The 20,322-nt window shown below is 42.0% G+C and overlaps 1 protein-coding gene across 2 annotated transcripts in view; it reads left to right on the forward strand.

Moving 5' to 3' along the window:
* Positions 1-14,427, forward strand: part of PTTG1IP (PTTG1 interacting protein) — a 29,443-nt gene extending 15,016 nt beyond the window's left edge. For both annotated transcript variants that reach the window (XM_005308626.4, XM_065556206.1), the window contains 5 exons: positions 4,953-5,061; positions 8,347-8,452; positions 8,591-8,656; positions 9,988-10,034; positions 12,216-14,427. In XM_005308626.4, the coding sequence (XP_005308683.1) occupies positions 4,953-5,061; positions 8,347-8,452; positions 8,591-8,656; positions 9,988-10,034; positions 12,216-12,259 (372 nt within the window). In that variant the 3' untranslated portion in view covers positions 12,260-14,427. The remainder of the gene's footprint in view (positions 1-4,952; positions 5,062-8,346; positions 8,453-8,590; positions 8,657-9,987; positions 10,035-12,215) is intronic.
* Positions 14,428-20,322: the final 5,895 nt, after the last annotated feature.

The following is a 20,322-nucleotide window of genomic DNA, read 5'->3' on the forward strand; positions in this document are numbered from 1 at the left end:
GCCACTGTGTGCGTGCTGGCCAAACTGCCTCACTTCTCCAGTGGGCTGACTGGATTGAGAGAACAGATCACAACAATCTGAGGATATGCTGGAAATCGAGTCTCTCCTCTAGCACTCCTAGACCCAAGTGGAATTCAGATGCGGGTAGGGAAAGTTATCAAATACCTCAGTTTTGAAGGTTTGGCTCTAAAGGTAGGAAAAATCCAAAGTTTTGGCTCTTTAATTCAAGTATAGAGGTAGTCTTACTGAAGCAAACCTTCCACAATTGTGGAAGGCCTAAAAGTGACTGTGGGCCTTGATGACCTCCACCTGAAATGTCTTCTAATGACATTGTGGGTTTTTCTCTGTCTACTGTCAGGGCTCTGATTTTAAATTGGCTTGCTGAGAAATTCAGAGTTAACATGTCTCTGAATTTGTACCTGCTTATCTGATGAAGGTGGATGTTGGTGCAGATAGGTGAAACTTAGTGGCTCTAAAGCTAGGGAAAACCATAGATTTATAGGTATGAAGTTGTCCCTTATACCAGTCAGTTCTGAGCTCAAATTCAGAGTTGTAATGTTCCCTAACTGTGGGAAAGTGAGAAATTGAGAGAGCCTCCAGTGTTCTATTAAATGAAACAGTAAACACAAAAACAAGTTTATTCCTCATGCCTAGAAAGGCACATTGCAAGCTTTCCATTTGGGACATTTCTGAGTAGAATACAGTTGAGTCCTTAGTCTAACTGGGCCTTCCACTCTCTTGTATCTTCTCTTGAAACTCTAACGCTTGATTTTTTTTTTTTCTTCAGCATCTAGTCTACTATAAAGTTCCAACCAAGCCAAACCTATGTATTCAAAATATGCTCAATTGATGCTGAGCTGGCTATGCAGGAATTGTAGGTCTTATAAAAAGGATAGCTTTGAATTCAAAGCTGTCATGTCTTCCACTACTTACACAATCTTCTCTCTTTTTTGATCCAGTAAACTGACATAACCTTTTTTACAAACTTTGAATAGGAATAGAAATAGAAATCTGGATCTGTTAATCCTTTTATAATAAGGAGTTCAGGATTACAATCCATCAGCCCGGTTTCTGCTTCTTCCACAATATAGATTTAGCCTAGAACTTTGTGGCATCAGTGGGGATAATGGAAAAGTACCATGGCTTCATTGCACTGTCTTGGCTTTGTTTTTGTGTGGCTCTGGTTATTTAGTTAGATCAAGCCAGACTTCTATTGAGACTGCAACAGTAGTGTCCTTAGCCTGTGAAGTCCCTCCAACATCTTCAGTTGCTGTTGAAAGCTTGTCACACCTCTGAAAAGTCCTTGTTGTGCACAACATGTAGCATGTTTTGCCCAGTACCAATTTTAGTTGACTTGATGGAAACAGAGGGAAAGTCCCCCACCAGAAGATAACTCCTCTGATAAAGGGGTGACAGAGGAGTGATGGGAAGAAACTCAATCCTATTTCCAGGCTCCAGTCACCTGACCTCCAGGTGACAAAGGTTAATACCCCTAACACGTGACTGGGTCAGCATGCATAGGTTCCACTCAGCTGTGCTCTGGGAGACAATTATGTTGACTTTCTTTTAAGAAAAATGTTTATTTGCTTCTGGGATTCTGCCCCTGGCTTTCATGAAAGGCAGACTATTCTAAACCCCACCTCTGGATTATGGAGATTTACCAGAACTACTCTGCCATCCTGTGGCTTCCATGTTCTGAAGAATATAATATCATATAATGAATTTAAATCCTTTATTTCTTTCTGGAAGGAGTTGTGCTTCCTTTATGAACAGCTAAGGGTCTGGCTACACTGCAGTCAGGAGATGTGATGAGAGCACCTGTAGGTGTACCCATCCTAGCTTTCATCAGGCTAGTTCACTAAAAAGTAGCAGTGAAGGTACAGTGGCTTAGACTAGCCACAAGCCCACCTGTGACCCTGATTATATATTTGGGTGGTCAGGTGACTAGCCCACACCACCACCTGTTCTGGTGTGACTTCACTGCTATTTTTAGCAAGCTAGCTCGATCGAAGCTAGGGAGGTACGCCTACATGTGCTGCCATCCTGCCTCCCCACTGCACTGTAGACAGACCCTAAGAGGTCACTGAAACAGCAATGAAGAGAGTTTTCCCCCCTAACCCCCAGTAATGTTATGGGTCAGTTGTTCTCACGCTCTGCCTAATAAACTGCCTCTCTGATATAACCCAGCTTTTGAGCTGAGGATATTGTGGGAAATCAACCTAAAATACTATATCCCAAGAGGCTTAGAATAACACTGGGCATAACAATGCTGACACTTGCATTGCATAAAAGAACAATAAAAATCAACTCATCTAGATTACACTGGAAATCAGCTTTAGAGCTTCTTTACAATACAGTTAACTGCTGGAAAAATTCACTTTGCTGTCACAGTCCAGTCCTGATGCAGCCCTACGATCAATTTCCATCACTAATTATATCTGGTAAAGCAAGAAAGCTTCATTTATCTGGAGTATGTGAGAGGTCAGTAATTCTAACCTGCATCACTGTGCCTGAGTATTTCCTGATACTGGTAATCAAATCTTTGATAAGCTTCTCCTTAAACTCCTCATGTGATACACTTCTCATACCAGCCTCAAATCAGATGATAGTCTTGTGAGTGCTCAAGTCTTTAACTGTATTGCCCGTTGTTCTAGGATCGTAAGACTGAACAAGAACACGATAGTTAATTATCTTGAACACAGCATTTTTTTTTCTCTACAAGGGAGAATTATGAAAGCATTGTACAACTAACTGGCTAGCTCCTATATGAGGAGATACCAATTGGTGCCCAGAATTTACTAACTGGGTGTTTTGGAATGACATTTGGGTTAGATTTGATAGGTGGATGGCAGGACAGACTTGATTCCCATATCTTCCATTCCCCATCAAACAGTATAAATAGGTGTAGTCTTGGGTAGAGGTGGTGGAGGTATTGGTGTGAGTGGTAGCTGTGAAAACTTTTCAAACCTTGGCCTTAATGTCAACAAACTTGTTCAAGTTCCAGTTGTAGGGCTAAATTTTACCTTCAGTTAAAGGTTCTGTCAGACAAGGATCTGGCTATATTACAGCTCCAGATGTTTTTAAAACTGTCATTTTAGACCTTGACTACACTGTAGAAAACATGCAACTCCATGATGCCACTTCTAGTCACTGTGCTTCCATTGGGGCTAGGGGAAAAGAGGACAGTCATACATCCCCTTCCCTCCCCAAAGCACCTGTAAAACACTGCCCACTCACATGCTTCCTGTTTCACAAGAATTCAAACTACCAGCATAACCACATTGGCTCAGACCAAGTCCTATAGTTGTTTTTGCTGGTATACTAGTGCTACCATAGGCCAAAAGCATAGGTGGCACAGCTCCATTGGCTCATTTGGTCTATCCTGCACTATAAATGTTAAGAACCCAGCACACTTAGGTCTTCACCTCAACAAACAAAAAAGGCAAGTTCCTTTGCCAAAGAGCTCATCTAAATACAAGACAAGATGCAACAGTGGTGGGTAAAGGATGCAGGGGAAGGGAGGATGTATGTTATACTAAGAGTTACTCTAGGTATGTGGACATCTTACTTAACAAAACCCCCCCAAAGCTGTAGATAAAAAAGGAGCACTTAGTCACTGAGTTTAAGGCCAGAAAGGACCATCAGATCATTTAGTCTGACTTAATGTATAGCATAAACCACCAGCATCCACGTACTAAACCCAACAACCGAAATTAGGCCAGTATTACAGCCCATTACTTAATCTCCAGGTTTCTGAATGCATTGCTGCGTGCTCTTTCTGTTCGCTGTACCATGATTGCTCTGTCCCGTAGTCCTGATTCCTTTCATGTCTGGAGCTACTGCAGCTGCTGTAATCCTGAGCGTATGGCTCCCATTTTATGAGGTAGTGTGAGCAACCCTGAGGCCTCTTTTTTTGTCCTTTTAAAAAACAACTTGTAAATCTCCACTTTGCTTCAGCATCTCCAACAGCAACTCCCACAAACTTCTGCTTCGAAGAGCTGTGCCAAGACCTGTAGAGAAACTTCAAGAACTACTTCCCCCTAATCTTGTGATAGTTGAGGGGGAGTACTGTATGTGAAGACACTGAATCTGATCAAAGAAAAATTAGCTAGGGTGGACACTAACCTTTCATATTTCCCTGGTTCTGTAATAGTTATTGAATGCTTTGCTCATGAAACTATTTAGCCTTGTAGTCCAGAAAGCCTTTGCATTACTGTCTACTGTTGACACTGATTATTTGCATTTTAAGGGTTCTAATGATAACATTCCCCGTAGGCTCCAGGGAAAATGCTTTGTAACACCCTTATGTTTGGTATGAAAATCAGTGGCTTGCTTTCACTCATATTTGCTTTGGGATGAAAAGTACAAACGTTGCATATTAAAAGTTGACTTGCCGAACTAAGTCTAAGTCCTGACTTAAAGCGACATTTCCATTTGTTTACAAAGTTTCCTCCCTTATTTATTCAACAACCTTCATATAGGAAGCAGATTTTAGCCTTTTATCTTACAAAAATGTACTGTAACTATTATAAACCCATAGCTATTTAAAAAGCTTGTTTCTGGACAGCCTTAGTTGAGGCACACTTTCATACCAACAAACACCAGCAGCAAAGCATGACATTCATGACTTGCAAACTTCTTTTTCAAAAGTGCAGATATTGAGCTTTCACCATGCCTCAGGAATCTGCTATTCTGTATATCCCCAGCACAATGTAACCTAACACTTAACCATAGCAATCACCTTAACTATCTGTAGTCAAATACAGATTACTCTCATCAGCCCTGTGCCCTTGAATATATTGGAATATGGTAAAGCATGTCATGCATTGTAGTTTGTAAACTTGCCTGGCTCTTCACAATGCTCTTAGCTTGAATAGCCTTTGCTACCTAATAGTATCATTGCACTCAAATAATCTTGCACTTCCATCTCACTTGCTTTGCTTCTCTTTCAGTGTCTCTGGTGCAGCAGCAACAAGAAATGCATGGATTATCCAGTTAAAAACCTTTTCCCTCCTCGTTCTCTCTGTGAGTTGAGTTCTGCACGCTGGGGAGTCTGCTGGGGTAAGTGGATTTTACTTAGTGATTTTGTGGAAAATGTACAGTAATTAAAAATGGGTGGCACCTTATCAATTCCACAGCCTTTGTTGTTTGTACACTGGACGTAAGAGAAGGAACTTTTCCCCAAGTTTCTCTAGTGTGATGCCACTATGTTTTAACAGAGATCCTAGCTATATCAAGCGTTCTCAAATACCACATCTTAATGCTGTGTGTTCTGGACCACCTCCTTTTCTGCTGCCAATAGAATAACTCATGTGACTACCTACCTACATAGAAAAGTAGTATTTGGAAAGCCTTTAATGTGATAGTAACTTCTTCATATGGTTTAGGGGCCGGAAACAAGAAGAACCAGGTCTCTGTAGAACATCAGCAAATGCTTGCTATACTACTGGTGGTCCACAGGCTACAATCTGGAAACAGGGGCCACATTGTCCTCTTGCATTGTGAAGAGCAGAAGAGTGACATACAGCTAATATTGCAAGATGAATGGTGACATACCATCTATACTTACTTTTTTTTTTTTTTTAAGGCCAGAAAAGACCTTTACTAGTATCTGGTTTGACCTCCTGTATAGCACTAGTCATAGAACTTCACTTTGTGATTGCCCATTTAGCCCAGTAATTTGTGGCTGAACAAGACCATATTCTAGAACAAATTCTCTTTAACCAACAGAAGTTGGTCCAATAAAAGATATTACCTGAACCACTATATATGTCTGATATGGGATCCACAGTATTTCAGCCTCCTGTTCCTGTGGGTGCAAGCCTCTCTTCCTGCCCTTTATGCATTGGGCTGGCCTGTTTAACCAAGGGAATGATGTGGCACATCTGCAGGTATTTGGAGCTGTACAAGCTTTAAGAATGGCTTCTCCTCCCTTTTGTGTCATAGTATATGGTAGGGATCTCTTCATTAAAGGTCATAGCAGAATTCATTCTTTAAAATGAGCCTGGATAGCTGTCTAAAAGATGCTCTAGTTCAACTATCTTTTGAGTTAGATGGAGGAATTATGGGGTGAAATTCTCTGACCTATGCTATGCTGGGCAGACTAGATGATCATAATAGTCCCTTCTGGCCTTGAGTCTATAAATGAAGTTACACACATGCAGCAGTCTTGAGGAGAAAGACAAAGATGCGTTGCCTCTGCATTGCCCAGTGAACCCAAACGTGGCTGATCTAGGTTTGCTCTCTGAGTCTCTTGTCTTATAAGCCTTTGCCTTTATTAATGTTTTAGTAGTGGTTACGTAAAGAGCTATTCGCTGTTACATTAAATTTCCTTGAAGGAACTGAAATGCCTTGTTAGATGTTTTTTGCTCCTTTAGAACATAGTGCTCATTTGTTGTGTAATGGTTTCTGCTGTCACCAGCCTCGTGGGAGGCGTCTGTCTTGGCCATGAATAAAATGCTAAGCATACGGGGAATCCTAATAAAGAAATGTTTACACAATTTTCCTAAATTCTAACAGGGTGTTCTCCAAGGACTGTTCCCTACCTTCTAATCACTTGCATTAAGGGACAAAACATTGTATCCCTTCCTGAGTCTGATTTGTACAGCTCTGATCTTCGGCAGTTGCGTAGTAGGTGTGGTACATCCAATTCCATTTACTCCTGATGGGGATAGTTAAACAGTAAAACTTTACAGCATAGAGTGGAAAAACAAAGGCAAATGGACTCTTTCCTGCCTGATACAGATATGGAATCACAACCATAATATCTCGAGCACTGGCTTACAAACTTTGAGGGTATAATAAAAGGCGATGAGGGCAGAGCCTGGCAAACAGTGACTGATATTAACTTTTGATGAGTTCTGAGCAGGGGTGAATTTCATGCAGGTGTTTCAATTTCAGTTAGGTCCAAAAGCTCTGCCACTGAAGTCTACTCCTGTTTTAGGTAATACACTTAAAGGTGAGCGAATGGACCTCCGATCTGGGCTTGCATGTTAGAGCTCAATGCCAGCTTGTGGTACACTGTCTCCTTGGCCCATCTCTGAAATGGCATTGTCCAGAGTTCTTGGGAAGACTATCAGTAAGAAATTAGCCTGAATTAAAAATAAGAAGGATATTTCTGCTAAATTAGTCTTGAGGGATATTTAATTGAAACATATGAAATCAGTGGTTCTCAACCAGTGGTCCGGGCCCCCCCGGGAGGGGGGTGGGGGAGAGGGACTCGAACAGGTTTCAGGCGGTCCGCCAAGCAGGGTCAGTGTTAGACTCACTGGGCCCCAGGGCAGAACGCTGGAGCTGAAACCCGGGGCCCTGAGCCCCGCCACCGGGGGCTGAAGCCAAAGCCTGAGCAACTTCGCTTCGTGGGAGCCCTGTGGCAATTGCACTGCTTGCCCTTAACGCCAGCCCTGGCTTTTATAAGTAGAAAACCAGTTGTGGCACAGGTGGACCATGGAGTTTTTTAGCATGTTTGGGGGAACCTCAGAAAGAAAAAAAAATTGAGAACCCCTGCATTAAATGATTTAATCTGCTGATGAAATTCCAGTTTCTAAAAACCATATCTGAACAATCAGTCTGAGCTTTCAGCTAGTTATATTTGCCTTGAGCAACTGACAGGATGATAGAGATCTGGAAAATGTTGGTTTTGTTGTCTGCTTACAGAACGTCTTAAATAAGACACCCTACCAGTCGTATGACTGAAATAAGACTGCTTAAAACTGCTGTTAGAATTTATAGCTAAATTATAAATTTAAAATTTGTGCTATTGCAATTTTTCAAGTAAGTTATAGCAACATGAATGACTTTGATATCAAGTTGTATTTAAATTGCCTCACCTTACAAGCATACCAACTAGCTGGTAATTATTTCCACGGGAATCATTGTCTAACATCTCAGAACACATCAGTGTCTTTGCAAGTTCTTGATAGGTGCAGTAATAGCTAGTATCTAAAGTGTACAGTTATGCTAGGGTTGCCAGTTTTGGTTGGCCATATTCCTGGAGGTTTTGTTGGATGACATAATCTTTAGTTAAAGATTAATCTTTAAATTCCTGGAGGGTTGGCAGCCCTAAGTTATGCATCAGTTAATTGTATAACACCCCTGTACTGTGGTAGTCTTCCAGCTTGGGATGATTGTCGTTGACTGTAATATCTGTACTGCTTTCTACAGGAGAAAAAAAAAAAAAATTGAAATAAATGGGTCAAGCTAATATTTCTGACTTTTTAAACGCAACTAAGCTTCCAGAAAACAATGGCTTCTGTGTCATAACTCAAAGACCTCAAGATTGTAATTCTCACTTTCTTAACATCTTCATACGCTTTTGTACTTATAAATGTTTTGTTTGACTCTCAGTGAACTTTGAAGCCTTGATCATCACAATGTCTGTGGTAGGAGGAGTGATCCTTGTTGCTCTCTGCATCTGCTGCTACTGCTGTTGCAGAAAAAAGAAGAGCAAAAAGCAAGTATCTGAAAGTCTAATCCCTACTGTACAGCACTTTTAGAAAGTTACAAAACGTAATTAGATGCCCACACCCTGGTGAATGCCAAACAGAGTCTGTTGATGGTTGTTTAAGACAGTCTCTATTATTCCTGTCAGGCCAGACAAAGAGGATGAAAAAGCTGCCAGAGAGCGGGAACAGAGGAGAGTACGGCAAGAAGAGAGGTGAGTACTCAATGTGAGGTAATGGGATGGAGAAGGCAGAAATGGGTCATCTTCTGCTTAAAATAACTTTCTGTAAACAGATCAACACATCTGTCTTGATATTGTAGAAGTGGGATGCTATAGTTCAGTCTTGCTCAAATTGTAAAATATTGATCTCCTGTATATTTACCGGGCTCCTAATAACATGGGGTAGTTGGTAATTTAAATATACCATCACGTACACAGTCCTAGGTATCCGCATCCAGACTCAATCTCAACATCCCCATGGGCAATAAGATGAGGGGCTCCTTTGGTGACAGCAGTGGGAGTACTTAGCCATTGGAGTGGCTTCCCAGTGCTAGGTCTCAAAGGGACATATGACTTACTTCCAACCAGCAATCTGTGCAACTGGATTACAAAAATTCTGTGTATTGTGTGTGTAAATTTCATTAGTGAGGCCCTGTTCTTCTGGTTAATGCTTTAATCTTAATGTAATATTATCAAGCATCTCTGGAGACTACTATTTCCATAGATGACTGGATGAACTTGTTAAATTAAAAGTATGTTGTCAAGATACATAAACTTGGGAAGATTTGAAAACATTGATTTAACATACTAACTCATTAGAACGTGAAACAGTTAGTTCCTTTTAGAGAGACAAGGTAGGTGAGGTAATATCTTTTATTGGATCAACTGTTGGTGAGAGAAAAGCTTTTGAGCTTACACAGATCTGTCTCACAAACAGAAGCTGATCCTGTAAAAGATACTACCTCACCCACCTTGTCTTCCTAATTCCTAGGACCCAACTGCTACAACATCCTGGGACCAATGGCTACAGCAACACTGCATACTTAGTTCTTTTAACAGTTTTTTTATAATCTGTTGTTTGTACTGTAACTATTTCTGATAGGTTTCCACTTGAGTCCTGGGTTGCTGCATTTGATGATTTTTTTTTTTTCTCATGAAGGCCTTTTTGGGGGCAGGGAAACACAACCTGTATGCAGACTGGTAACCGTCTAACCCTATGTATAACTATAAATAAATAGGTATATCTCCATATATTATCTCATAGAACTGGAAGGGACCCTGAAAGGTCATCAAGTCCAGCCCCCTGCCTTTACTAGCAGGACCAAGTACTGATTTTGCCCCAGATCCCTAAGTGGCTCCCTCAAGGATTAAAATCACAACCCTGGGTTTAGCAGGCCAATGCTCAAACCACTGAGCTATCCCTCCCCCCATGTATGTTGGCTCCAGAAACGGGTACTTTGGAGGAAAAAGTATAGGAAGAGACAGATAACTTCATTACCTTACACTTCCTTTTTTTTTAAAGTCTTATTTAATTTTTTTTGTAGGAGAGCTGAGATGAAATCTCGACATGATGAAATCCGGAAAAAATATGGTAAAATTCATGAGAAGTGACTTTCTTTTTCAAGCAATTCTTCAAATCCATGTATTGCACTATAGTACTTATACCTTGCTATAAACAAAACATTGACTGCATGACTAGTGAGGAAGACTAAGACAAACCATTGTCTTCCCTACCACCAAATGATCAGTTGCACTTTAGGGAGGAACACAACAATGCAGTTACAGTGAACACTTCAGACACAGCCCTTCCACAGTGCCAGATAGGAACGCAGGTCAGCTTGTTCTGTATGTTGCTTTTTCAGCTTTCCTGGGGTTTAATTGAAATCTGACAAAACAAAGGTGAGGAGGAAGCTCTGAGATTCCAGGCAGGATGTGTGATTAAAAATAACGCAAGCCAAAGGATACAACTTGTCAAGCCAATGGGCCAGATACTCTTCCTTCAAGAAGTGGCACCTTACTCCACAATAATTCTGTAGGGTCAGATTCTTCACCTGCAGTGAGGTTGGGGGCTGTCGGGGAACTGGCTGCATGTGGGGGAATTTATTCAATGGTCATCTCTGTGCAGTGGGTTTAGCAGAGACTGAGATTGCAGCTGATTGACTCCAGGCAGAATGCGCATGTGAGTAACAGTGTACCCAGTGAGAGTATGTGGCTCACAGCCTGGCCCAAAGGGAGCAGGTGACATCAAGCTTTCATCCTCTTGTGCCGTGTGTCTTATTCCCTCTTTGGAGGGGTTCCTTGGGGCCGAAGTGAGGGAAGAGATCCTGGAGTGGGTGAAAGGAGGTGAGAGGAGGGTGAGGGCCATAATCTGAGAGAGTGAGGTTGGGCAGTTGAGGGAGCAGCAGCCAATGGCAGCAGAATAAACAAATACCTTGAGTCCATGTTTCAGAGTTGCCTTCACAGCCTGCTGTTCAAGCTGCTGCCCTTGGGTGGGGTGGGCAGGGAAAGCCACTGGGCCCTGCGTGGGTCCCTCTTAGTCAGCCACAGAGAGGAGGCTGAAAGGCCTTGACTTGCCCTTACTTGTAGCTGATGTTGAACTGTAGAGGATGAACTCTGTGGATATGAGGACTTAAACTGTCTTCTACTAAGTCCTCTTGCCTGCTGTCCCCATTCCTCTTGTGGAATGAGGGAAGAGTTGATGAGGCTGCTGGGCCTGATGCTTTTGGGGAAGGAGAGGAACCGGAAGGCTCTGCTTAGCCAGTAGCTATTGCCATGAGGAAGTCTGTGCTGTCTTCATGCTCTGGCCTGGTCCAAAGCCCTGCTGCACAGCTCCCAGGATGTGAGCAGCTCTCTCCTGTTACACTCACTGTGCTCTGTCTTCCTATGATTAGGGATGGTGGGGGAACTGGTGCTGGCTGCTTTGGAGAAAGAAGCCTTGGGGGCACAGCAGCCTGACAGCCTTTGGGAAGGGGCTGTGGTAGAGCTGGTGACTCCTTCCAGCTGTCTATGAAAGGTTAACAATGCAGAGCTTGTGTGCAGACTTTTCCTTTTACATCTTTCAGGAAAGTGGGGTGAGGAGAATTACTGCAGCTTTCATTTAGCCAGACCTCTCATACAGAACACACTTCTTCCTTTAATTCCAACCTTTACCAAAAAACACTTTGATCGGCCCTATGCTTGGACTTCCAGTTGTTTTCTTAAACATCTTTTAAAGAGGAAAGAGCCAATACATGACTGCCCTTTCTGTCTTTTTTTTTGTTTTGTTTAAGGAGAAATTTGCCACTGCTTTACACAAACATCTTAGTATGGAATTGGGTTCTGTTAGACTTGCAGAGCAGAAATACTTAAATGCAGCGTTCATTGTTTTGGATATAAGTGCTACCACTTCAATGTCTACCTGATTTGTGAGCACAATTGTATAACTAAATGATAGCATTTGCAGTGCAAGTAATTAAGTCCCTTTTGAAAATCAAGCCCGTACAGTCATGCTCAGAACCTCAGAGGTATTTACACACCCAATTTCCATTGAAATCAATAGGAGTTAGGCTTCTAAATACCTTTGGGGGCTCTCAACCTTTAAAGATGGGAGGGAAACTGTGTACTGAGTCATAACACTTGCATAATTGACCAAAAGCAGACTTGGTACTGAGTGAAGAAAAGCTTGATTTATTTCTAAGATCAGAGTGCACTCAACTTGTCTACTCTTCTCCCGCCCCCACTTCCCTTCCAATCCTGAAATGTATTACTCTAACTGGAGCTTTTTTCTTTTCAGGCTTGTTTAAGGAAGACAACCCTTACGCCAAATTTGAAAACTAACTGGTCTCCCTAGAAATACCACGCAACACCAAAGCTCTTCTACCTTTGCCAACTGCAGCTTTACAGTATAGGCTTAGAGACTTTGTATTCCAAACACCAAAAAAATAAAATTACTGAGATGCTGCGATAGCCTTAAATTGCCAAAGACTGTCGTGCTTCAGTAGAAAGCTTTGTGCTAACTTGGGACAGAGCCTACTGTAATCCCAATGAGCTATTACAAACAGCGAGACTGAATCAGAAAGAACCTGATTTTACCTCAAGACATTCTAACACAGCTCAACAGACTGTGCAGCATTGTCTGAGAGTCCATTTGCTATTTCTGTTGTCTGACTTGCCAGATGCTTTGTAATGCAATGGCTTCAAAGAACTGCTCATTGAACCAGTCTTGCCCTTCTGCCCTACTCCTTTCTTATTCGCCAAATAAAGTAAAGCTTTAAATCTGAGGGCAGAGCAGGACTGGGGCAGGGTGGGGGGTAGTTTGGTCCTACATAAGGTATAGCAGCAATTCAGAATATCAGGGTAGATGAATAAAAGAAAACTTCTTAGATCATCAAGGCCTTAACTGTGTCACTTGATGTGCCTGTACAGTTGTGTATTACTCAGCTATTCTTTCAATTTGTGTAAGTTTTTTTAATTATTCTGAGGAGGGGGGAAGGGAGTTTAGTCTGAGCATCTACTCATTGAGAAGTGCAAATAATTCTCCTTTCAGAATTTATTTTGTTTAAAAGTCTATCCTACCTCTGTGCCTTTCTATAACTTCTCCTGTAATAATAAAAGTAATTAAAGACTGATATTTTGTAATAATATAAGACTTAGATGTAATACTAGTATTTTGATCCATTAGATAAAATTATAAATAGACTGTAAAGTTTCAGCAATATTGATTTGATTACTCTAAGCCTGATTGATTGACTTTTGCTTCAATGCAAAGTATAATTTGTTTTCAAAATGTGTTGGCAAACCCATGCTATAGCTGACGCAGCATATAATCTCTAAAAGAATGTTCTAATAACCAAACGGTCAGAAGTATGAAAAGGCTTTCATACAGCAGAAGCAACTGTGAAGCCTTTTGGTTGAGCTGCAATGTGGCCTATGCTCTGCATTTAATATAATCTGCTGTCCTTGCACGTGTAAGTGCAGTAGCCAGCTTTTCGGGTAGTTTTGCATTGTCCTAGGCACAGCAGCCTGGAATGTTGCCTGGTGCCTTAGGGCTTGAGCCAAGGTGCTATCATAGTTACTAATCTATGTGTTGAAAATGCCATAGAGAAGTGGAAAGATGGGATGAAAACAGCTTATAGGGGATGAGTTTTAGTCTTCTATGAAACACTCAAAATATATCAAATAACTGACAACATTGAGAGCAGACAGCTGGAAGCAGTTGCTGTTTTTCTCTGAGACACACTTCTGAACAGGCGAGGCAGCTTGATTTTTGAAATGTTTGAAAGTGTTTTGGGCACATGAAACAAAAACAAATGGTGGTAACATTCATTGTTACATTCCAGACCATCTCAGAATTTTTTCAAGTCAGGGGCCAAGTGTCAATTAATATACAAACCAGTCATAAACATTTTGATGAATGTTGAAATATCAATTTTGTTTTCCAGGGGAGCCATTTTTGTGTATAATACTGTGTAAAGTCTTTTGAGCAAGACATGTCTGCCCTGAAAATTCTGCCTGTTAGAATGGTAACTTGGGATCCCTTTCCCTGCAGGCTTCTAAAAACTAACCTGGAGGTGATATTTCAGTACATCTGGGATCTTGTAATATTGCTGGGGACTTCTTAAAACACTTTGTTGTAATGTCACACTCTTATGGCTCTCTGGTCTCCTAGAACAACATAAAAGCCAAACCTTGGAGCTGAACTTCGAACAGACTTTCAAAACTAATCCATCGTGTGTAAAACCTTATGGACGTTGATGGGCTTGAAGTGCACAGTAGCGCTGAGCTGTGTCAAGCTCTTCTACATACTAGTAAGATGTGATTTCACCTCCACTAACACTGGACATAATGGGCACAAGAAACTTGCATATAGTCTTTAATCTGTACACTTTTTTTTTTTTCTGCCTTCCTTTCAGCAGTTTGCAGACAACTTTAGGCAAGGAACCTATAACTAATATTTAAATGCATTACTTGGCTAATGCTAAATAAACAGATTTAGTAAGAATAAATAGTGTGTCATATGTGTTTCCTCTTTATGATAAACTACAGTGCTCCTTTTGGTATTGCCCTCTTTAAAATGGCATATTAAAGAAAAGGAGGTTGATGTTCTCTGGCTTATTTAGATGTATACATGTTTGGTGAAAAGGAGCATCGTTCTTGAATAGTCTAAAATATACAACCCTAAATTACCCTAACCCCCGCTCTTGTTAGTGAAAAGTTAGTTGCTAGGTGCAGCAGGGTCAGGTGTGATATCTTAACAAAAGAATCATTTGCTGCTGCCCTCAACAAAGTGACAGTGCTTTGGAAAAGCTCTGTCACTTGCTGCTAGGAAGAATAATTGAAAGCTTCCACTGTCTTGTGCCATAATTCAGTGCAATGAGTCTTAATTTGGAAGTGTCAGAAACAGGTCGGGGTTCTGAAACTTCTGGAAGACATTCTAGTGCTCTGATAAAGCAACCTTCCTTCAGTGCCACATAAACCTATCTCGTCTGACTTAAAACCTATGGAGCCCTATATGCCATGATGGCAGCTGAAATTGGTTGTGACGGAGCCCCAAGACTTGAATGTATGGAGGCCAGAGGTAAGGGATTATCGGATAAGGATCTCCGGGTCTGGTGTTCACATCCCCTATTAGTCAGACAAACTGTCTGACTTTCATGTTCCTGGACACAACCTTGGGAATTTCTTAATATGTGCATGGATTTTTTGTTTTTGTGGGGGGAGGGGAGGGTTTGAATCCCAATATGGGGCTAGGAAGAGCAGGTATGAAAGTGCCACTTGCTGCCTGAGGTCTGGAACAGGGCTGCCCTTTCTTTGAGATTATGATGTGTGGGGGTCTACCCACCCTGGTAAGGGGTTCTTTTATGGCCCACTGTGTAACTGTGGGGCCCTTGTGATGTGCAGCTATGGTTCAGACCCCTGACACCAGTAGCCAGCCCACAAGCATAAGGGCTCACCCTGGCATCCACCAGCCTAGTTACTCCTTCCAGGGTGACAGCAGTAGCCCTTCAGTCCTGGATCTCCCCAAATCTGTCTATCCCAAATTCTTAACTACTAGCCACTTGGACTTTTCCCATCTGGTTCATTACCCAAAGGTGTGAAACCAGCCCCCATGTTCTCAGTTCACTTTGGTGCACACACTCCACAGTGTTTGCAAACCAGAGAACTACTTGGGGTAAAAACAAAGTTTGTTTAATAGAAAAACCACAGCTTCAAAAACAAGAGTAAGGGAAAGCAAACATAACCAAGTTACACAGAAAATGACAAAGATGCTACTTCAGGCTTTACACTTTCAAGTTTAAATAAAATCCCTTTTCTAATAAAAGTTGCCCATTTCCTTAAAACTATTTCCTAGCATGCCCTTTACCCATAGGAGGAATCCAGCCGTCACTGGCAGCCTCCTACCTCAAATTCTGGATTAAAAAAAAACCTTAGATGCAAGCCTGCTTTAGAAAGGCTTTTTTTCTTTTAGACCATGATGATCCATGTTCATTCAGAGTGGAAACTCTTGACTCAAAAGCTGGGATACTCAGTGCCTTTCCATTAACTCCTATGGCCCTTACTTATCTCTTCCTGTGCTGAACAATGTTAGTTGGAGCTAGTTTCATGTGAATACCTGGCTTGCAATGTGCCCCTTGCAGCTGGGAGGTGGTTGAAATGATAAGCATGATTTTCTAGATACACTAATATCTAGATCCATAACCACAGTCTGCATGCATATCTTGTAATGACCATCCTGTTCAGAACATTACAAGCTTTCATAAAAGACCTTCCTCAAAACACTTTGTATACTACTGTTGTACTATATCAGTTGGTTCAACTTGCTCATTTTGGGGGCTTAAACTTACTGTTCTTCCCTTGGGTGGCTAGAGCCTGATTGTCACAGAGGTACGTGGGAAACAAGTTCTCTTCTGGGAGGTGTCGAGTGGTGTAGGGGGAGGGATAGCCAACCATTGTCCACTGTACCTTCATGCCTTGGTAAACTTAAGCTTTGTCTACACAGGGAACTGGCTGGTATAGCTACTCAGTATAATTTACCTGCTGCCTCCGAAGCTGCATGTACCCAGAGCCAGGCCGGGCAGGGCTAGCCTATGCTGCCATGGTGTCACTCTATTGTTACTCAAGCTAGCTTTGATCAAGCTAGATTAAAATGTTGTGGTTTGTGAATTGCTTGTCCCGAACACTGTTAGTGGAAAAGCTCTCCTTTGTCCATTGATCACTGGAGGGAAAGGACTACGGTCTCCTCCATTTTATTAAAAAAAATCAACTAACCTTTGCTCCTCTTCATTAGTTTGTGACAATTATTTACTGGATTTGTTTCTTCTTTTTTGCTACACTGTAAAGCAAGTAAATTTTCAAATTGGGCTTTTTGTTTGTGTCATAATCCAGAAACCTAATTTACTTCAAATTTGAGAGAGTCCATATCTCCCCTCCATGCTTAATCTAGCAGCATTGGGACCTGTGTTCCTTTGATGCTAGAGAAGCTGGGAAGGGGCAGCATCAAGCTTATAAACTAGCCACTTTTGCCTCCTCACCTATGGCTGGGCATTCTTGTTCATATCCAGCTATCAAATTGTTACGGCACTTTACAGGCAGAATACAAAATGCGTGTCCTAAGGAGAGTTCATGCTAATATACAATTAATGACCTTGACAGTGAGGGTGGAGGAAGATTAGATTGGCAGATACACAGGCTCAGGAGACAGACATGCATGACTCATGCATTGGGCACGCCTCCCCAGATATCAGGCAATTATCAGGCATGTTCAGAGAGAGAGAGACACTTGCCCTGCTAACACTTTTTTCCTAGGGGACAGTGAACTGGCCTAGGAGCCAGGAGATGAGGATTGCTGGTTTTACCTCTGCTACTGAGAATTATAAATTATTTTTGTGTGTATGCCATTCATAACTCTTATTACTGACCCAGGCTGCATCTCCCTAGCCTGGGAGCCTGGTGAATCTTACAAATGAGGTGACCTTTGTCCAGCCTGTTATTTCAGCCAGAGCTGCAAATAGAACCCAGGTCTCTAACTCAGTGTGATGGGGTGTATTAACCCTGCACTGGTGGTGGAGGGGTTAAAGAAGCACTCTGGGAAAGGCTGGCCTCACCTCTTCAGCCCTGTCAGTCATGTTAGGGTGAAATAAGGGCTTAAAAGTTCTCTGAGAGGAGACAGTAGCTGTATCGCTCCTCGGGATTTTTCAGTGTCCAGACAGTAGGAAGTGCTCATCAGCACCCCTAAGAATTATGACACCAGTCACAGAGCTTTTCAGACAGCATGTACCTGGTGTGTGCTTGGCTGTCTGGTCTGGAAACACTCAACCATGTTCTGTTCTAGAGCCCAGTCCTGTGATCTCCACCATTCCATTGCTGCCTCCTAAAGTGATGTAAAACCACTAAAAAAGAGTGACGTGTGTCTCCCTCTAGGGGCTAGAGGGCAGTGGATAATTGTCCACTTTAGCTACAGTTGCTCCTTTAGCATGACGGGAAGATAGCTGTGCTGTGAGTGGAAGTACCTGGGAGCAAACCTTGCTGATCACCTGTGTGGGGAAGAGTATTTGATCATAGAATGCATATGCCCAAGAGGGCAGATATCTGCATAGGAAAAATTTATTTTTAGCACTTCCTACCTCTGAGAGGTTTGACTTTGCAATATTAAAACAAACCATGTTAAAAGAATGTAATGGGACCCTGAAATCATTGAAAACTTTGCTAGGGCACAATGTCTTTAGAAGTGAAGTTGGATGTTGTGTTAACATTAGGCTCAGTTAAGAGAACTGTCCCATTAAGAACAGGGTGGAGCACTCGCTGGTAGAGTTGGCAGGAGCCAGAGCAGGGTGAGTTTGCCTGTGTGGCCAGAGTGTAGGAGACTGCCTGGGCATGCTCCAAAAAGGGGAGAACTTGGCATAAGCTAGAAAGCAAGTGTCATTCTTGAGGGCATCATGGGAGCAGAAGCTGTTCAGTATGTTGCCATTAAGCCCCAAAGCCTGTCGCTATCAGAATACAGCCTAACTCAGCAGGGATTAGAAGCTGTTCCTAGCCAATGACACCTCAGATGAGTTTGTCCTAGTCCCAGCTCCCATATCTGCACAACTTGACCAGCTCATCAGAGCGGGGACTGTGATACCCACTAATTTTTCCTTGTGGGTGCTCCAGCCCTGGAGCACACATAGAGTCGGCACCTAGGGCTAGCTTGAGCTGCATAGAGTGGCCCAAAACTTGGTAGCTATGGCTACATGCATCTGGGATCTGTTCAGTCTTCCTAGCTTGCTGCACAGGGGCCCATTGCTCTCAATGCTAGAAGTATCAGTATTTTAAGATAGTCCCGAGAGAGGAAAGAGTCTGTTACAAGGTAGTGTGTGAACCAGAAGTCACAATCTAGTACCCACCTGACCAAAAGCATCATGCCAGCACTGCAGCCTCTTGGAACACTGGCCCTTGTCCTTTCAGCATTGTCGTCATTTCCACCCCCACCCTCTTCCCTTTGCCCATTCACTCATACTCGGTTGAACTGTAACTTCTGCTCCACTATCTTTTCACCCTACTCCATTCCTCTCATCTCCTTCCTGTTTAATTTCCATCTCCATAGTACTAGACTCTTTTGGTCTCCTTGATCAGCACTCTGCCTAACACCCCCCCAGCACCATTCTTCTCTGCTCCGTCTGATTTTGTATTTATTTCCAGATCACTAACAAGCTACTGCATAGCATCTGACCTAGCCCTGATACCTACAGCAACCTCCTTAGAGAAACATCCATTCAATGATAAATCCCTACTGACAACTACTCTGAGATCTAGCAACCAGTTCTCAGGCCATTTAGTGTTTGTATTGAAAGTATATAGTGCTCATTTTTAATCAGCATGCAGTGTTGTTTTTTAAAGTTGATTTTGTTGAATTGTGTACCACCCAATAGTTGGCAGTATATTTTATGTGAGCAGTAAGAACAGACAACAGGATATAACCAGGAAGGGTAAAAGAAATTTAATAGTGAAGACAAGAGTTGGAATAAAGAAGCTGTATATTAAAAACAGAAAAGCTGCAAGAAGAGATGATGCAAAATGTTAGTGGTTAAGATGCACATAGCCAGGAAATTAAGACAATCCTTCTCCACAACCTGGTGTTTGTTAATAATTTTGGCAAATGAGAGTTTAAAGCCAACTCATTTTAAGCATTACCTGAAATCAAGATGTACTGGATTTAAAAGCAAACCATTGGGATTTTTTTCCAATGACAAATTAATTGAATTACTCACAGAAAAGAAAATGATAAAATCTGCCTTTACTACTAGCAATGATCCCTCAAAAGCTTTGGAAGTATGTATCAAGCTAGTTTGTGCCTTGCAAAAGCAGGAAAGCTAAACACTGTCAAAAACTGATTTTACTAGTTCCTAGGGCTGTAGTGTCAATAATGTTCAAAGAGAGAGCAAAACACTTTAGCCCTCATTTCTCTATCAAGGGCCATGGCTTCTCACAGAACAAGTCATGTTAGAAAATGTCAAAGAACAATGTGTGCCTCGAATAAAATGTAGCCACTTCTCTGTTCTGCAGTTAGATGAGTCGACAGTCATGGGAAACACTGCTAACTTTGACGTGTGTAAAGCTACCAAAGCAATAGACCAGCCAAAAAAGTTTTCCTGTTTTGGGAATCTTTCCCCACGCATACTGCCAGAGATTGTGTTCTCAAAGCTTTGAACAAGGTTGCTTCCTAGTGGGGCAGGGTCTGTGCCTGCTCTGTTGAAAAATGTACAGGTGGTACTCAGGCATTGACTACCTGGCACAGTGCATGGATAGTTTGTGTTGGTGCTATTGCTCCATGGGCTGAGTGGATTTAGTATTCTTCATATGGATCTTGCCACTTGCTGGGGAGTAGCAGTAGCACACAGTTCCCAGGCTGATACACTTTCTTG

The sequence above is a fragment of the Chrysemys picta genome, chromosome 9, assembly GCF_011386835.1.
Source record: "Chrysemys picta bellii isolate R12L10 chromosome 9, ASM1138683v2, whole genome shotgun sequence".
Taxonomy (NCBI): Eukaryota; Metazoa; Chordata; order Testudines; family Emydidae; genus Chrysemys; species Chrysemys picta.